Source organism: Gopherus evgoodei, chromosome 4 (genome assembly GCF_007399415.2).
Source record: "Gopherus evgoodei ecotype Sinaloan lineage chromosome 4, rGopEvg1_v1.p, whole genome shotgun sequence".
NCBI classification, from domain to species: domain Eukaryota; kingdom Metazoa; phylum Chordata; order Testudines; family Testudinidae; genus Gopherus; species Gopherus evgoodei.
This window is the reverse complement of record NC_044325.1, coordinates 76,189,861-76,209,496: the sequence shown is the minus strand read 5'-3', so window position 1 is coordinate 76,209,496 and position 19,636 is coordinate 76,189,861. Positions and strand designations below refer to the sequence as shown.

The window sequence follows — 19,636 nt, the reverse complement described above, 5'->3', positions numbered from 1 at the left end:
TAGATTTGTAATTCTTGTGTTATTTTTTATAATATTGACAGACTTTTAAAAAATGTCAGACGATTGGAAGTGATTTTATTGGGAAACGATCCCACATTATTGTTCCTGCCTAACAGTCCTCTAGACAAGGTGGGGTCTGCACACATTAGGTATTGAGAATTCAGGGCTCAAAACAGCATTTACAAAGGAATCAAAAGTCTGGCAGATGTAAAAAAAAATCCCCTAAACAGAGTTAATTTGTTACAAGTGTTTCCTTTTCTTCCCCAGCTCCCATGCCTATCTTAGTTCTTCTCTTTAGTAACTTAAAAGAATGTGAGTGTATTTGCTCCCATATTTCCCTCAAGTACATCTGTAAAGGTCTCCATCCCTTGCTTTATTAGCTAAAATGAGTAAGCAAAAGCTCACGGCGGATACGACAGGCTTCAGAATCCAGTGATTCCATTTGTTCGTATTCCTCCTCTGGTTGCTCCATCTGTCCTGTTGCTGGGGAAGACCACACATCTAGCCCATGTTCAAGAGAGATGTTATGGAGCACACAGCAGGCCAGAATGATGTGGCTGGACTTCTCTGGAGAATACTGCAGGGTGCCTTTGGATCCATCCAGGCAACGGAACCGGGATCGAATGGTCCTGAATGTCTGTTCAATGACACTGTGAGTGGCAGAATGTGCCATGTTATAACGGTATTCTGCAGTGGTCTCTGGGATATGCAGAGGGGTCATCAGCCATGTGCGGAGAAAAAAGGAGCTGTCACCTATCAAAGGATAAAAGGAGAGAGCTCACAAACCAGCAGCAACAGCAAAGATTTCTGCTCTTTATCCTCAACCAGGGGAGACTAAATTTGGGCACCTGTTTGTAGCCAGTTTCCTTGCACCATAGGTACAGACTGACTTAATTGACTATTAACACAGAATATGGGAGAATCCAGGTAAGAGTGACAAGTATTTAATTAGATTTGCAAATGAGACCAACAAGGAGAAAAATCAAAATATTCCATTTCACAAGACTAAATTCTGTAAAAGTGTGGCAAGGGAGTTTTAGGAGAGTCCAATTAATACACAAGCAATGAAATTCAGAAATTTGGACCAGGTCCAAGTGTAGAATACAGGGTTTGTGCAATTCAGTCTAGAAAAAAGAGGGTAATGAGAACAAGGACAAAGCAGAAGAGTGGATGTATACAACCTCAGTAATCATACTGTATGAAACGCAGAGCAGGAAATCACTGCTCTTCCAGTCCTATGTGAGCCAAGAAGAGTCCACCTTGACTCTCAGATCCCAGGATGAAGTCGCATGACTGCAGTTACAAAAAGTATTTTCATTTGTAAACTGTAGAGTCAGAGAGGTGATAACAATGGAACCCCAGGGGGACATTTTTACAAAGTTACTGTCTGAGTAGAACCACATTTTAAACCCTCCCTCACATACATTTTCCATGGAACATGATCCTAAATCACTTTTATCTGGTAAAGGCAGATGAGTCCTGTGGCACCTTAGAGACTAATAGACATATTGGAGCATGAGCTTTCGTGGGTGAATACCCACTTTGTCGGATGTATGCGGTATTTATCTGGTTTTTACATTTGGGTAGATGTACATTTATATAGATTTTGTAAGATGTTAGAAATAATTAATATCTTATTTGTCAGTGGGACCAAGAATGACTTACATGAAGCCAATTTGGTTATATTAAAAAAGTAAATATGTCAGGGATTTTCGTGCCAGGAGTCTGTTTTGCTGCCTTTGAGTCAATAAAAAAGGCAGCCGAAGTGCAACAGACTCTTAGAGGAGACAACAACTGGAATTAACTTACCAAGTAGCCAGCCATCTTTGTGCAATCCAGCTTCAAATTGGCTATTAAGAGCTGCCTGCTGCAGCACAGTGCAGTCCTGCAGGCTGCCTGGCCAGTGCGTCTCTGCACTCAGCAGTGCTCCTCTAGCATCACACACCATTAGGCAGTTTAAAGAATGCAGACCCTTTCGATTCACATAGGATAGGTCCTCGGCATTGGGTGCTTTGATTGCCACGTGGGTGCAGTCTATCACCCCTAGCACTCCAGGCATCCCTGCCAGCCCATAGAAGTCATCCTTCAGACTCTGCACAGAGGCTTCCTCCTCTGGAAAACGAATGAATTGTGAGGCTCTCTCCACCAGTGCTTCAGTGACATTGGCAACACACCGGCTCATAGAGGCCTGGCTGATGCCAATGGCATCCCCCATGCGAGTCTGGAAGGAGCCAGAAGTGTAGAATCCTAATGCTGCAAGAATCTGTGTCTCTGGACTGATGGCTCTGGACCGCTGTGTAGGGCGAGAGAGGCTGGCTCCCAACAGATCCACTAGATAGTAAATGAATTGTCGGGGGAAGCCATACATGGACACCAGGTACTCATCGGTGACATCCTCCAGCTTGAAGCGATCTAGTGTCCGGTGTCCCCGGCCATACAGCAAGAGGTCACAATCAAGAATCGCTATAGGAACAGCCATAGCCAAAGCCTGGGCGAGTTCTTGGAGCAGTTCTTGCTGCAGATCTTTTCCCAGTGCTGTTACCTGCATTGAAGTGAACTGGATGGAGACTCAAACTCATTTAAAGAAGTTCAGCCTTTCATCCCTATTGCCCTCTTCATTCTACACAGGTTACATAACAGCAGAGTAAGAAACACACACCTCAGAGAAATTAGTAAAGATAATCTCTTTGTTTTTAAAAAATAAGAAATGGTGTTTTTTTAAATGTTGGGGTCAATTTTAGTGGCAGATGAAAGATGCCCAGGAAATTGAAGCAGTCAGTCCACAGAATGTGTGCAACAGCAGCGTGAGCTTCCCTACAGACTCATCAGTGTCTCAACCCTTAACAGAAGGGACTTTCTGCAGGAATGAGAAGGGAGTTCAATCTCCTTGGGTCTTCTCCTGCAAATGCCAAAAATGGGGCAAGTAATGGCAGTAGTTGCTGTCAAATTCTTAGTGGAAAATCGTTAAAATCACAACAAACTAATCTCACATACATAGTACAATTTTCAGTCACTACCAGGTTAGGCCATATTCAGATTAGCAATCTGAAACTACATAATCCACAGGCAACTACCTTATTTCTGCTGTCACTGAACTAGTTATACAAGTTGGATGAATTTGTTGTTTCTTTCTGAGCTAGTTTACTTGTGTATAACCTAAACTGGCTGTATGTAGGCATGCAGTTTTTGTGGATTTTTAGAACAACAAAATCCAAGAGCTGCTATCACCAGAGACTTGGGAAAAATAAAACCTGCCCTTCAAATTCAAAATCACAAGTCTCAGAGTGTGATACTACGGGTGTGTGTGGGAGTCCTCTTTGACTATGCCAGATGACATCAGAAGCTACAGCCTACAGTGGGAACATTAAATGCTAGATAAATGCAAATAGATTTATGTATATGACACATGGGCAACAAGATGAACTTCACTGTTGGATAGCACCAGGATTTCCAAAGAGACCAATGGCAAATGTAGTTGATATTCTATCATATATATCCCAGGCTTTAAAACATATCCACTAGCCAGAGACCAACATGGAAGTTAAAGGTCTTCTGGTAGTGCTGAGGCAGATGAGAAATCCAGTGCACCATACGCACTCCTGTGGACTTACTGCATGCAGAAGCAACAGAAGGAGTCCATCCTCCACTGCTGATGGGGCAAAGGTCAGGAGATAGTTTTCTCCTTTCCTCTCTCCATCTTGGAACATGGGAATTGCCAGACCCACTCAGACCAATAGTTCATCTAGTCTGCTATCCTATCTGGCCAGTTTCAGATGGTTCAGAGAACTATGTTAAACCTCCCATCATGGAGAACTAAACACTACTGCCCACTAAGGAAGTTTCTTCCTGGTTTTAGTCAGTTAGTGATTGCTTTAATCTCCTGAAGCATTAATTCATTTTTACTTTACCAGATGTGTTCTCAATATGGTCATGAATACACAAATTAAATGTGAAACAGCTAAGGCTCCTTCCATTGGGTGGGAGGAGGAAGTGAGCAGATTCTACTCAGGGCTCAACGATAATAATATCCATGTTAGTGTAAAACATGACTGTCTTTTGGTGTAGCTGGAGCCTAATTTATTTTAACCACGTTTCCAAAACATGCTACAGTTTAACTCTGTCCAAGAGCATGACACAGTTCAATGCCATGGATAGGGTCCCATCTATTTTAGAAGACAAAACTGAAGTTTTAACAGTTAGGGGACTAATGTGTTAGAACCAGATCCCCTGATATGGATGCCCTTGAGGTGTAGTTAATCTCTCTAAAAGGAGAGGGCCGAGGGATCAGGGCGTAGGGGAGAACCAGAAGGGGGGGTGGGGTAGGTGAAGAGGGCAGGGAGAGGGCTGCAGGGGGAGATGGGGAGGGGAGAGCCGGAGGAGATCGGGAGGGGAGAGAGCTGGAAGGGGTGCCAGGTAGGTGGAGAGAGCTGAAGGGGGGCCGAGAGATGGGGAAGACAGGGAGAGGGACTGGGGAGGCAGGGAGAAGAGTGGAGGAGATGGGGAGGGCCAGAGGGAAGGCAGGGAGAGGGGCGGGGGAGATGGAGAGGGCTGGAGGGAGGGCAGGGTAGATGGGAAGGGCAGGGAGAGGGCCGGGGGATGAGGGGATAGAAGGGGAGGGGAGAACCGGAAGGGGGGCGGGGTAGGTGAAGAGGGCAGGGAAAGGGACGGGGGACATGGGAGGGGAGAGCCAGAGAGAGGGCCGGGGGAGATGGGGAGGGCAGGGAGAGGGCCAGGAGATGAAGGAGGAGATAGAGGGAGATGGGGAGGGCTGGGGGATGATGGGATAGGAGGGGAGAAGAGAACAGGAAGAGGGCAGGGTAGATGGAGAGAGGATGGGGAGGGAAGAGCCGGAGGTGGCCGGGGGAGATGGGGAGGACCGGAGGAAGTGCAGGGGAGATGGGGAGGACAGGGGGATGAGGGGGTAGGAGGAGAGAGGAGAACCCGAAGGGGAGCGGGGTAGGTGGAGAGGGCACGGAGAGGGCCGGCGGGAATATGGGGAGGGAAGAGCCGGAAAGGGATTGGGGGGAGATGGGGAGGGAAGAGCCAGAGCGGGGCCAGAGGGGGAGATGGGGAGGACACAGAGAGAGTGGGGGGGGAGATGAGGAGGGAAGAGCTGGAGGGGGGGAGAAATGGGGAGGGAAGAGCCGGAGGGAGGCCGGGGGGGGGGAGATGGGGAGGGAAGAGCTGGAGGGGAGCCGGGGAGATGGGGAGGGCAGGGAGGGGACCAGAGAGAAAATGGGGAGGGAAGAGCCGGAGGAGGGCCGGGGGGGGAGATGGGGAGGGAAGAGCTGGAGGGAGGTCGGGGGGGGCAGAGATGGGGAGGGAAGAGCCGGAGGGGAGCCAGGGAGATGGGGAGGGCAGGGAGGGGGCTGGGGGGGGGGGGAGGGGGAGGGAAGAGCCGGAGGGGGGCCGGGGAGATGGGGAGGGCAGGGAGAGGGCCAGGGGGGAGATGGGGAGGGAAGAGCCGGAGGGAGGCGGGGGGGAGATGGGGAGGGCAGGGAGAGGGCCAGGGGGGAGATGGGGAGGGAAGAGCCGGAGGGGGGCCGGGGAGATGGGGAGGACAGGGAGGGGGCCAGGGGGGAGATGGGGAGGGAAGAGCCGGAGGGGGGTCGGGGAGATGGGGAGGGCAGGGAGGGGGCCAGGGGGGAGATGGGGAGGGAAGAGCCGGAGGGGGGCCGGAGGGGGGGAGATGGGGAGGGAAGAGCCGGAGGAGGGGCCGGGCAGGGAGGGGGCCAGGGGGGAGATGGGGAGGGGGGGGCGGAGGGGGGCCGGGGCGGGGGAGATGGGGAGGGAAGAGCCGGAGGGGGGCCGGGGAGATGGGGAGGGCAGGAAGGGGGCCAGGGGGGAGATGGGGAGGGAAGAGCCGGAGGGGGGCCGGGGGGGAGATGGGGAGGGAAGAGCCGGAGGGGGGCCGGAGGGGGGAAGATGGGGAGGGAAGAGCCGGAGGGGGTCGGGGGGGGGAGATGGGGAGGGAAGAGCCGGAGGGGTCCGGGGGATTCTTAGTGGGGGAAGGACCCGCCTCAGCTGGACTAAGAGGAGGGGGCGGACCCCCCCCAGCTCTGCCACGCTTTCCCAGCCTGGCCCGGGATTTACCCCGCGCTGCAGGAGCCGGTGTCCCCCTGCCCGAATCCTCTCCCGCGAGTCCCGCCGCCCCGCACACCGCGGGGGCTGCCCGCTCCCAGCAGCAGATTCCCCACAAAGCCGGGCTCCCCTCACTCCTGACCCGGATCCTCCCAGGCCGCGCCCCCCGCACCTACCAGCACCGGCCGCAGCGCCCCTGCCCAGTGGGGAGCTCCGAGGGGCTGTCCCGGCTTCGTGCGGAAAGTGCCGCGGCGGATGCGCAGGCTGCGCCCCTCCCCCTGCCGGAGCGGATGAAAACAAACAGCAGCGATGGCGGCGGCTGCGGCAAGGGGGAGCCCGGGGCCCTAGGAGACCAGGACACCCCCCAGCCCGGGGCGCGGACACTGGGGACCCCCGGGCCCGGACGGCGGGGCCCCAGGCACTGAGACCCTAGAGCCTCGGGCGTGTGGAGCCCCGAGTTCCCCTGGGCACGGCTGGGCCCGAGAGCCAGGGACCCCTCGCCGGGCGGGTATCGGCCCACGGGCACCCGGCGCTGAAAGGCTGAGGGAGGGACCAGGAGCCCCCCGGATTGAGCCCCTCCCCGGGCCAGGCCCTGAGCCTGGCTCTGCTCACGGGCAGTGAGAGCACGGGCGCGCGGCACTGAGACCGGGCCGAAGAGTTCACGGGTCCGGCTGCGAGGAGACTTCTGGAGCCCCGTAGCTAGAGCTGGACCCTGAGGAGAGATCTTGGGCTGGTCACCGAGACTGGGACCAAACCCTGCCAGCTCGGAACATTCCACTGGCTGAGAACTGAGGAGATCCTAAAACTGAGCTACCACCTAGTCCCGTGGCCCAGCGAGAAGACCTGTGAAGATCCCAGAGGTCTAGATGGGTTTGGCCATGCAAAGAGGCTAGGCTCAGTCAGCCCCAGTTCCTCGGCATGAGACCGAGAGCAATCACCTCTGCCTCCTCCCTGCAGGTATGGTGCGAGTAGGGGAAAGTACAAAAGGTAGAAGCCGTGGCCCACACTCACTGCACCCAGTCTGTGTGGTATTTCTGACTGGGGTGTCTGTCCATTCTGAGCTTGGCATTCCATGTACTGCAGCAGGGATCATGGTGTGGGACCTCAGACTAACTCTTGGATGGGGATGGGGATGGAGGGAGAACAAGGCCTCCTTCAGCTCAGGAAGATTTTGATTCAGAATTTTCTTTATTACATAGTGTTATATGCTAGTCTTCATGTGTTGAAAATAATTTTACAGATACATCTTTATGTACTTACAATTTAAAGTGATGAAAAGACTTCAGAACATAAAGATTTTAGGATAAAGTCCTAACTGATCTAAATCAATAGTCTAGCCTTGAGACAGCAACACTATAGTTGTGGTATGAGATAGCACTTCTATTCTTAAATCTCTTTTCAGTTGCTTATTAACATGCTTGAAATGTGTGCTGTTTGGGGGAGAAACTTATGCGTGGTCACTCCAGAAGTGACGTTTTTGGTAAGTTTGTTAACTCAGTGGCAGCTGAAAAGATTTATGGAGAGGTGGAGAAACTGTCAGATGCTTTTTGTTTACTTGAATGATTAACTTGCTGGAGTCTGAATGTCGACACTGCAGTCAAACAGCCTCTTAGTAGGGTGATCCTGAGTCAGGTGATATGGGCCAACTGAGAAAGTTTAATTCAATGTAGAGCAGGTGGGTTGGGCAAACTTTTTGGCCTGAGGGCTGTATTGGGTTCTGTAAATTGTATGGAGGGTGGGTTAGGGGAGGGGGTTGTGGCCCAGCCCCCACCTCCTATCTTCTTCCCTTCGCTTCCTGTCTCCTGACCGCCTCGAGACCCTCACTGCCCCATCCAACTCCTCCTCTCATTCCTGATGGCTCCCCTGGGACCCCTGCCCCATCCAACCACCTCTTTTCCCTGTCCCATGACTGCCCCCAGAACCCCTTCCCCTAACTGCCCCCCTGCCACCCCATCCAGCCCCCTCATCTTCCTCACTGCCCCCCAGGACCCCTGCCCTCATTCAACCCCGTTTCCCCCCTTTCCATCATCCACACCCCTGCCCCATGACCACCACCCCAAACTCCCCTTCCCTCTATTCAGCAACCCCGCTCCCTGCCCCCTTACCATGCTGCCTGGAGCACCGGTGACTGGCGGCGCTACAGTCACACCGCCTGGCTGCACCTGGACCTCACTGCCACGCCACCCATAGCATTGTGCCGGTGACAGAGCAAGTGAGCTGAGGCTGCAGGCAAGAGGGGACAGCAGGGGAGGGGTCAGGAACTTGGGGGCCAGGCAGGACGGTCCCATGGGCCGTAGTTTGCCCACCCCTGGTGTAGACATATGCTCAGAGATCTGGGGGATCAACTTATTGGGGCATGTCTATATAACTATAATAGTTCAGAGCTTTTATGTGGTCTCCTTTTCTGCAGTGATAACCCTTCTTGCCTCTTCTGTATGCCTTTAAGATGTCACCTAGTCACATAGTGTAACAAATTTGAATAGTGGTATTGCAAATGTAAATGCTGGAGAGCCAAACTGAGTTCCAGTTGTAGGGCAGTGCAGGCTAAGAGTGCAAAAGTTTGTAAAGAGGCCTACCTACCTTTTATTTCTTACCCATTCAGCTAGAGTAATTCTCATCATACAACAGGTTTTAAAACTCCTTTTCTGTTTACTTTGTTTATATGAGCCTCAACCATAAATGAGACTTCATTCTGCAAAATGTTACCCATGCAGTTCAACAGTGCTCCCTGTGGTCATCCCTTCTATATTAACGTGCAGCCTCCTTACACACAGACTACAGGTATCCACATGCAACCAGGTGGCTCAAATCAAAGTATAGCATGGTATGCTGGGACTTACTGTATAGTTTCTGTGGGAAGGCTGCTGCAGCCTGTTCTGTCACAAAAATTGGGTGCAGCAGTCAGGCTCATGTCAGGTTGCCAGCATGGCTCTTGGTCGAACAGAGTTTAGGTAACTCTGACATATATATGAAAAAGTGTTTAATGCCAAACTATTGGGTAGGTCTTAATATTGTTTAAACTCTACCCATCTCATTAGTGCCCTCATTAGAAAGGGCATGGCTTTAGCTAGAGAAGCAGGGCGTGGAGATTGTCCTTTGAACACCTGCTTTTGACATCCATTGTTTGGAGGCAAGGAGAAAAAGACTTGAATTACCACAACTGCATGAACGTGGATATTGGAAGGAGGGCAGACAAGCCATTCACAGGTAAAACCATATGGTATAAACACCAGTTGTATCATTGCTGCACATATTGGGTTAAAAGACAGTAAGAGCAGATATACACTTAAAATGCTGCATTGGTGCAGCTGGACCAATCCAGCACTTAAGTGAAGATACTCCTATGCTGATGGCAGAGCTTCTTCTGTCAATGTAGTTAATCCACCTCCGTGAAAAGCTCTGCCACCAACATATCGCTGTCTACACCGGGGGTTAGGTCGGTATAACTACATTGCTCAGAGGTGTAGATTTTTCACAACCCTGAGCAATGTAGTTACATCAATATAAGTCTATAGTGTAGTCCTGGCCTAAGGTACTTGATTGGCAGAGGACTACCTGGCTTTGGGGATTTGTAATAGAATCTGGAACCTTTCACTTGTAGGTCTCTGATTCAAGTGTGACTCAGGTCAGTAGTACCAAAAGGTACTACTATCTGTTGGCTGTTCAGTAGCCTTAGTGAAGTTAATTGGTGGTGGTCTCACTCCTAGCACAATAGCTGACCCAATAGCAAAACCTATCATAATAGGCACTTAACTGAGAGGCCTTGTGGGTACTTGAACGAAAGGGGTTAACTTTGATGGTAGCCCGTGTGAGGAAGTAAGGTAACTTCTGTGACTAAACAGATGACTTCAGTCTCTAGCGCTGTCTCTCTGGCAGTTTTTACCAGCAGGGAAATTCATTTTAGAAATGGAACAGAGTTACTCATCTTTGTATAACAAAGCCTCAGCAGGCATGAGCTAATGATCAGGTGCTCCCATACATACATGGAGACATGCTAATCATCAAATGACGTGCTTTAGACTTGCCAGGACCCATGTTCTGGAATCAGCGTTTCCCCTGAAGTTATAATCCCCTAACGTGGAGCATTGTCCTATGCTCCTTGCTCCACTTTAGGTGCTGGTGACATCAACTGTTGCCAAGAGAACAGGATCCTGCACTCAGTACTTGGCAAGTAAGTAAAGAAGGAATGGCTTTTCAAGTGTTTTGTGAGTGACACACACACGTTGTGACTAACTTGGAATCTTAATTAGGATTCTTTCTGTGAGGTTTTACTGCTTATTATTCAGGTAGATAAAAAGGGGCATCTGCTGGAGCAAGAGGCTATCGGGAATTTGATAGTATCCTTTTTGAAACTAATAACTGCAAAATAGTAAATACAAGGAAGTGCTTTATTTACATGGTGTCCTAAAGGCATATGGCAGTTTTTATTACTAGAGCCCCCTACATCCCTCAGGCAGGATGAACTAAAAACTAGCAGAAGTCAAGGGAGCTGATTTAGATTAGATATGGGGAGCTAGATAAACATAAATTATTGTTGTGTGGAACAGAATGAAAATGTGTGAAATCTACAACAGATCATTTCAGAAAATGTGAAATTGGATAGGAGCTAATTAAATTTAGCTAACAATCAGTGCCGGTGGTGCAGGGGGCTGTTTAATGCTGAAATATCTCTCTATTTTAACCTAGTAATCCAAATATTTGCTGTGGGGCATAATCTAAGTGCAAGCTGCACAAATGAGTTTGTTTTTGTCATAAACAGATAGCTAAGGGTTAATGTCTCTTTCACCTGAAACACCTGACCAGAGAACCAATCAGGAAACCGGATTTTTTCAACTTTGGGTGAAGGGAATTGTGTGTCTGGGTCTTTTGTCTGTCTGCCTGCTGTCTCTGAGCTTTGGAGAAGTAGTTCTGTTTTCTAATCTTCTGTTTCTAAGTGTAAGGACAAAGAGATCAGATAGTAAGTTATATGGTTTCTTTTCTTTGGTATTTGCATGAATATAAGTGCTGGAGTGCTTTGATTTGTATTCTTTTTGAATAAGGCTGTTTATTCAATATTCTTTTAAGCAATTGCCCTGTATTGTGTCATCTGTATACAGAGAGACTATTTGTATTTTTTCTTTCTTTTTATATAAAGCTTTCTTTTAAGACCTGTTGGAGTTTTTCTTTACTTCAGGGAAATTGAGTCTGTACTCACCAGGGAATTGGTGGGAGGAAGAAATCAGGGGAGGTCTGTGTGTGTTGAATTGGCTAGCCTGATTTTGCATTCCCTCTGGGGAATAGGAAAGTCCTTTTTGTTCCCAGGACTGGGGAACGGAGAGGGGGAATCACTCTGTGTAGTTTCACAGAGCTTGTGTCTGTGTATCTCTCCAGGAGCACCTGGAGGGGGGAAGGGAAACAGGATTATTTCCCTTTGCTGTGAGACTCAAGGGATTTGGGTCTTGGGGTCCCCAGGGAAGGTTTTTCAGGGGGACCAGAGTGCCCCAAAACACTCTAATTTTTTGGGTGGTGGCAGCAAGTACCAGGTCCAAGCTGGTAACTAAGCTTGGAGGCTTTCATGCTAACCCCCATATTTTGGACGCTAAGGTCCAAATCTGGGACTAAGGTTATAACACAAGTGGCAGCGGTTGGGAGATAGACAGAATCCAGAAGCCAGTAGGAATATTATATTTTTCTTTTCTCTGCTAAGGGCTTTTTAGCAGAGAGAAACAATTGGTTTTAAAAGGGAACCAGAGAGAATTTTTTTTTCTGCTCTATCTGGCAGTTTGTGGTTTGCATGTTAAGCGAGAAGCCATTAAGAGACTGTTGAGGGTCTTTTGTCATGCAATAGCCCTCCCATTAGGAGGCAAGTACCAGCACTTATATGCATGCAAATAAAGTGGTTTTTCTGGTTTCCCTTCATTGAACATTAGCTAGAGAGAGAAAGGGAAAAAAAAGTACTGTTGCTAGGCAGACTCCAGGAGGGAACAGAGCCTGCAGTTCAAAAGAGAAACACCGGAGGGCACCCCAACACAAGAAAACAGGAACCATGTCTACCAGGACAAAAATGGAGGCCGAAGACCAATTCAAAGAAGCTGAACGCAGGCGAGAGATGGAAAAACACAAACAGGAACTAGAAATAAAACAAAAAGAGATGGAGATAAAAGAAAAGGAAGAAAACATGAAACTGGCAGCCTTCCAAAGAGAACAGGCAGCCCAAGAGGCAGCACACAAAAGAAAACTAGAAGAAGAAGAGGTGGCCTACCGAAGGAAACAAGCAGAAGATGAGGCGGCCCACCGCCGAGACATGGAAAAACACCAAAAAGAAATGGAAAAACAACAAAAAGAAATGGAACAACAACAAAAAGAGAATGAAGAGAAGGAAAAACAGAGAAAACATGAACTGGAGTTGGCAAAAGCTGGGCTGCATGTGCCAGCCACCCCTAACAACCCGGCGCCAATTACTGCTCCACAGCACAGAAAATTTCCCACCTACAAGGCAGGTGATGACACCGAGGCCTTCTTGGAAAATTTTGAAAGAGCCTGTCTTGGGTACAGCATTCCCGAAGACCAGTACATGGTAGAATTAAGGCCACACCTCAGTGGACCTTTAGCAGAGGTGGCAGCTGAAATGCCTAAGCGGCAAATGAATGACTATAAACTTTTTCAAACCAAGGCCAGATACAGGATGGGGATAACCCCAGATCATGCCCGTCGGCGTTTCAGAACCCAAAAGTGGAAACCAGAGGTGTCATTTCCCAAACACGCCTACTACATTGCAAAAAACTATGAGGCCTGGCTAACAGAAAACAACATTCAAACCTTGGAAGAACTGAACCTCCTCATACAAATGGAGCAGTTCTTGGATGGTGTTCCTGAAGACATCACACGGTACATACAAGATAGAAATCCCAAAGATATCACTGAGGCGGGGGAGATTGGAGCCAAATGGATGGAACTGGCAGAAAGCAAGAAAGCTACTGTCAAGGGGAATGATTACCCCAGGGGGCACACAGACCATAAACCCTACAACCGAGGACAGCCAAAGACCCCACATACCACCCAAGTAAAGCCACAGATACCCTACCCTTCAACCTCACCAGTCTCCAGTAACTCACCTCGGCCCAGTGACCCATCAGATGGAAGATGCTTTAAGTGTAATGAACCAGGACATATCAAGGCCAACTGTGCCAAGAACACCATGCGAGTGCAATTCATTACACCACCATCACACCAAAGATCCCCAGGCCCGGATGCCTCTCAAATACCCTTGGAGCGAAGGGAAAATTTGAGAGTGGGCGGAAAGAAGGTTACTGCGTGGAGAGACACGGGGGCACAAGTGTCAGCTATCCACCAATCCTTCGTTGACCCCAAATTCATCAACCCAAAGGCCAAAGTTACAATTTACCCCTTCATGTCACAAGCTGTAGACTTGCCTACAGCTCAACTGCCTGTCCAGTACAAAGGCTGGTCAGGAATGTGGACTTTTGCAGTCTATGACAATTATCCTATCCCCATGCTACTGGGGGAAGACTTGGCCAACCAGGTGAGGCGGGCCAAGAGAGTGGGAATGGTTACCCGTAGCCAAACCAGGCAAGCTTCCAGACCCATTCCTGTTCCTGAGCCGTCCACAGACGCCCCGTCTGTGTTACCAGAGACCCAGACAGAGGTAGTGGACCCGGATTCCATGCCTACCACTGAAACAGCCACAGCACCTCCAGTCCCAGGCCCGGAACTGGAACAGCAACCAGCACCAGCAAGTGCAACCACATCTTCAACCTCAACGCCAGAGGGCGCCAGCGAGCCAGAACTGGCAGAAACACACGACAGCCATACCCAAAAGGCTCAGCCAGAGCCTGAAATACCCTCAGGTGCACCAGCAGACAGCGGTTCACCAGCAACGGAAACAACCCCATCACCTACATCGCTTCCAGAGGGACCAAGCCCAAGTCCACAGTCTGAGGAAGAACTGGTGACCCCAGCCTCAAGGGAACAGTTCCAGGCTGAGCAGGAAGCAGATGACAGCCTTCAGAAAGCGTGGGCGGCGGCACAGAGCACCCCACCGCCTCTCAGCTCTTCTAATCGATCCCGGTTTGTTATAGACCAAGGACTTTTATACAAGGAAATTCTTTCTGGTGGACACCGGGAAGAATGGCAGCCGCAAAAACAGTTGGTGGTTCCAACTAAGTACCGGGGGAAGCTCTTAAGCTTAGCCCATGATCATCCCAGTGGCCATGCTGGGGTGAACAGAACCAAGGACCGGTTGGGGAAGTCCTTCCACTGGGAGGGGATGGGCAAGGATGTTGCCAAGTATGTCCGGTCTTGTGAGGTATGCCAAAGAGTGGGAAAGCCTCAAGACCAGGTCAAGGCCCCTCTCCAGCCACTCCCCATAATTGAGGTCCCATTTCAGCGAGTAGCTGTGGATATTCTGGGCCCTTTCCCAAAAAAGACGCCCAGAGGAAAGCAGTACGTACTAACTTTAGTAGACTTTGCTACCCGATGGCCAGAAGCAGTAGCTCTAGGCAACACCAGGGCTAACACTGTGTGCCTGGCCCTAACAGACATCTTTGCCAGGGTAGGTTGGCCCTCTGACATCCTTACAGATTCACGGTCTAATTTCCTGGCAGGGACCATGGAAAAACTGTGGGAAACTCATGGGGTGAATCACTTGATTGCCACCCCGTACCACCATCAAACCAATGGCCTGGTGGAAAGGTTCAATGGAACTTTGGGGGCCATGATACGAAAATTCATCAACGAATTCTCCAATAATTGGGACCTAGTGTTGCAGCAGTTGCTGTTTGCCTACAGGGCTGTACCACATCCCAGTTTAGGGTTTTCACCATTTGAACTTGTGTATGGTCACGAGGTTAAGGGGCCATTACAGTTGGTGAAGCAGCAATGGGAGGGGTTTACGCCTTCTCCAGGAACTAACATTCTGGACTTTGTAAGCAACCTACAGAGCACCCTCCGACACTCTTTAGCCCTTGCTAGAGAGAACCTAAAGGATGCTCAGGAAGAGCAAAAGGCCTGGTATGACAGACATGCCAGAGAACGTTCCTTCAAGGTAGGAGACCAGGTTATGGTCTTGAAGGCGCAACAGGCCCATAAGATGGAAGCATCATGGGAAGGGCCATTCACGGTCCAAGAGCGCCTGGGAGCTGTAAACTACCTCATAGCATTTCCCAATTCCTCACTAAAGCCTAAAGTGTACCATGTTAATTCTCTCAAGCCTTTCTATTCCAGAGACTTACAGGTTTGTCAGTTTACAGTCCAGGGAGATGATGCTGAGTGGCCTGACGGTGTCTACTACGACGGAAAAAAAGACGGTGGCGTGGAAGAGGTGAACCTCTCAACCACCCTGGAACGTCTGCAGCGGCAACAAATTAAGGAGCTGTGCACTAGCTTCGCCCCATTGTTCTCAGCCACCCCAGGACGGACTGAACGGGCATACCACTCCATTGACACAGGTAATGCTCACCCAATCAGAACCCCACCCTACCGAGTGTCTCCTCATGCCCAAGCTGCTATAGAACGGGAGATCCAAAACATGCTACAGATGGGTATAATCCGCCCATCGACCAGTGCATGGGCATCTCCAGTGGTTCTGGTACCCAAACCAGATGGGGAAATACGCTTTTGCGTGGACTACCGTAAGCTAAATGCGGTAACTCGTCCGGACAACTATCCAATGCCATGCACTGATGAGCTATTGGAGAAGTTGGGACGTGCCCAGTTCATCTCTACAATAGACTTAACCAAGGGGTACTGGCAAGTACCACTAGATGAACCTGCCAAGGAGAGGTCAGCATTCGTCACCCATGCGGGGGTGTATGAATTCAATGTCCTTCCTTTCGGCCTTCGAAATGCACCCGCCACCTTCCAGAGGCTGGTAGATGGTCTACTAGCTGGACTGGGAGAATTTGCAGTTGCCTACCTCGATGATGTGGCCATTTTTTCCGACTCCTGGCCCGAACACCTACTCCACCTGGAAACGGTCTTTGAGCGCATCAGGCAGGCAGGACTAACTGTTAAGGCCAAAAAGTGTCAAATAGGCCAAAACAGAGTGACTTACCTGGGGCACCAGGTGGGTCGAGGAACCATAAACCCCCTACAGGCCAAGGTGGATGCTATCCAAAAGTGGCCTGTCCCAAGGTCAAAGAAACAGGTCCAATCCTTCTTAGGCTTGGCCGGATACTACAGGCGATTTGTACCACACTACAGCCAAATCGCTGCCCCATTGACCGACCTGACCAAAAAGACCCAGCCAAATGCAGTTAAGTGGACTGATGAGTGTCAAAAGGCCTTTACCCAACTTAAGGCAACACTCATGTCTGACCCTGTACTCAGGGCCCCGGATTTTGACAAGCCATTCCTAGTAACCACAGATGCATCTGAGCGTGGTATAGGAGCAGTGCTCATGCAGGAAGCAACAGATCACAACTTCCATCCTGTCGTGTTCCTCAGCAAGAAACTGTCTGAGAGGGAAAGTCACTGGTCAGTCAGTGAAAAGGAATGCTATGCCATTGTGTACGCCCTGCAAAAGCTACGCCCATATGTTTGGGGACGGCGGTTCCAACTACAAACTGACCATGCTGCACTAAAGTGGCTTCATACTGCCAAGGGGAACAACAAGAAACTTCTTCGTTGGAGTTTAGCTCTCCAAGATTTTCATTTTGAAATTCAACACATCACAGGAGCTTCTAACAAAGTTGCTGATGCACTCTCCCGTGAGAGTTTCCCAGAATCCAGTAGTTAAAAAGTGTTCTTAAAATGTAACAGTCTGTTAGTTATATACTTAGTGGTATATGTAAAGGTGCATGTGTTGTATTACCCTGGTTATTTTCAAGTTCTAGAAGGAAATTGCTGCCAGTGAGCTTCCCCACTGTCTGCAATTTGGGGGGCGTGTCATAAACAGATAGCTAAGGGTTAATGTCTCTTTCACCTGAAACACCTGACCAGAGAACCAATCAGGAAACCGGATTTTTTCAACTTTGGGTGAAGAGAATTGTGTGTCTGGGTCTTTTGTCTGTCTGCCTGCTGTCTCTGAGCTTTGGAGAAGTAGTTCTGTTTTCTAATCTTCTGTTTCTAAGTGTAAGGACAAAGAGATCAGATAGTAAGTTATATGGGTTCTTTTCTTTGGTATTTGCATGAATATAAGTGCTGGAGTGCTTTGATTTGTATTCTTTTTGAATAAGGCTGTTTATTCAATATTCTTTTAAGCAATTGCCCTGTATTGTGTCATCTGTATACAGAGAGACTATTTGTATTTTTTCTTTCTTTTTATATAAAGCTTTCTTTTAAGACCTGTTGGAGTTTTTCTTTACTTCAGGGAAATTGAGTCTGTACTCACCAGGGAATTGGTGGGAGGAAGAAATCAGGGGAGGTCTGTGTGTGTTGAATTGGCTAGCCTGATTTTGCATTCCCTCTGGGGAATAGGAAAGTCCTTTTTGTTCCCAGGACTGGGGAACGGAGAGGGGGAATCACTCTGTGTAGTTTCACAGAGCTTGTGTCTGTGTATCTCTCCAGGAGCACCTGGACGGGGGAAGGGAAACAGGATTATTTCCCTTTGCTGTGAGACTCAAGGGATTTGGGTCTTGGGGTCCCCAGGGAAGGTTTTTCAGGGGGACCAGAGTGCCCCAAAACACTCTAATTTTTTGGGTGGTGGCAGCAAGTACCAGGTCCAAGCTGGTAACTAAGCTTGGAGGCTTTCATGCTAACCCCCATATTTTGGACGCTAAGGTCCAAATCTGGGACTAAGGTTATAACAGTTTTAAAGAAGTTTGTCATTGGAAAAATAAAGTGAAGAGTTTGCAGGAAAGTTTAGAGCACAGTTGAACTTTTTATCTGAAAATCTGAATATTTTAAGAGGCTCCAATTCAGCCAGCTCTGAGCCATGAATCCCTAGCCCTGCAGATCAGTGCAGCTGCTGATTCACTACTAAGAAAAATTCAGAGACCTGCTCTCTTCTTTCAGTTAATAGAGCACTGTGAAAAGAAGTTGAGTGACCAAACATGATCACACATTCATGGATAACATAACTGCATGCCATATAGATGCTGTGTTGCTGGGACTTACAGCTTTGTTTACAGAAAGTTTTACTGGCTATATCATTCTAGTTATACTGGCATAAATTCTATGTGGACACTTATTCTGGTATAAGGGTGGATTTTTTTTGTTTTATTTTTGTTTTTTGTTTTCAGTTTAGCTTAAAGCACTTCCCAAGCTAAACCAAAAAGACCCTCTTCTACTGGAATAAGTGTGTCTACACAGGCAGAATAATCATATCTGTTTAGGTTCTTTCTCAGTATAGGCATGGCCTGACTCTCTATATAGTGGCTAGATTTTGGGATGATCACACAGTGAAGTGACCCACACACACTGTTACTATTGTTGGCAGCTGAGTTTAGCAGGTTCCATATATAACTGTCAGTTCTGTCCTTTCACAGGTAACAATGACACTACACCTCAACCCAAACTGAGCAAAGGAATTGATCTCTACTTTGCTCTTAACCATCCTCAGAAGATGATATTTGAGACTGAGTCTCAGGTTAGGAAAACAAGAGAATAAACAGATTAACATTGTTTTCAAACACTCATGTAATATAGGGGAGATGGTAGTGATTCCTGTGTTAGGTTACCCAGCGCTTTCTGTTACAAAGGATTATTGGCACCTTTTTCTAGAAGCTCATTGTTTCCAGTAGATCTTTCATATTTGGTAGGGAAAATTCCCTCTGGCTATCGAAGTGCCTTTATCCCATGAGATTCTATTCAGATTTGGCTTAGCTATAAAATATTAAAAATTGCCATTTTCTTTCTCTCACTTGTGTTCTTTAGGAAAATTTTGCATGTCAAAAATCACAACGTGTTCTGAGGCCAGGGTCACATTGCTGTTGTAGCAGCAGCACATACTGCATCGGGAATGGTGCGCACATTCTAGCATCAGAAGGTTCCCTCCTCTCCAGTAGGGGTTCTTTATGTATTATGAGAGCTATCAGACAGGGGTACTTCCCACCTCAGAAGTATTTCAGAAAAGCCTCTCATTTCACTCTGCCTTCAAGACCAATATGTCTACTTTCTCTTGGTTATTTATAAAGGTGCTTCTCATCTTGATAATCTGAGTGTCACCATCCTTGCTTAGCAAAGACTTCTTACTCAGAGCCAGTTTACACTGCTCTTTAATTGGCCAGAGAGTTCACTCTTGAGTTATGCTGAGCATTCCTATTCCCTCCCCCAGGGGCTTTTTGTGGTGTTTCTGAAGCACTCTCAGTTCCTACCAGAACAAGAGAGCTCTGCAAATGGGGACATGGCTTTGATAATCATTGATTCCTATATCAATTTCATGTCTAGGGGCCAGAAAGGATTTGGCTCAGAAGCCAGGTTTCCTTTCACATCCTTCCTTGCACTACAGGGACTGGGTTACACGCCCAACCTGACTGGATCAGAGGGGATAGGGGAGTCTAGTTCTTCTGGTAGTGGAGTTAATGACTTCTGACAGGATAGATCACTTCTCTCTAGTTAAAGCTAACTGATTTACACCAATTGTTTTCATATGAGATCATTAAGTATTATAAGAACA

The 19,636-nt window shown here is 48.6% G+C and overlaps 2 protein-coding genes across 8 annotated transcripts in view; one reads left to right on the top strand and one right to left on the bottom strand.

Moving 5' to 3' along the window:
- HARBI1 (harbinger transposase derived 1) lies at positions 1 to 6,340 on the bottom strand. 3 transcript variants are annotated; one of them, XM_030559916.1, is made up of 3 exons: positions 6,258 to 6,340; positions 1,810 to 2,542; positions 1 to 753 (listed from the first exon to the last, which is right to left on the bottom strand). In XM_030559916.1, exons 2-3 carry the CDS (start codon positions 2,477 to 2,479, stop codon positions 377 to 379), a joined length of 1,047 nt encoding a protein of 348 aa, XP_030415776.1. In that variant the 5' UTR covers positions 2,480 to 2,542; positions 6,258 to 6,340; the 3' UTR covers positions 1 to 376. The 3 variants fall into 3 exon arrangements, with proteins under 3 accessions (XP_030415776.1, XP_030415775.1, XP_030415777.1); XM_030559915.1 differs by having other exon boundaries at positions 1,810 to 2,620; positions 6,258 to 6,335; XM_030559917.1 differs by lacking the exon at positions 6,258 to 6,340 and adding an exon at positions 6,094 to 6,201.
- Positions 6,341 to 6,455: 115 nt separating this feature from the next.
- Positions 6,456 to 19,636, top strand: part of ATG13 (autophagy related 13) — a 60,394-nt gene continuing 47,213 nt past the window's right edge. For 4 of the 5 annotated variants that reach the window (XM_030559908.1, XM_030559909.1, XM_030559907.1 and 1 more), the window contains exon 1: positions 6,456 to 7,038. The gene's annotated coding sequence lies outside the window, so the exon portion shown is untranslated. Of the gene's footprint in view, positions 7,039 to 10,194; positions 10,253 to 19,636 lie in introns of all 5 variants that reach the window. The other variant, XM_030559906.1, reaches the window with a different exon arrangement.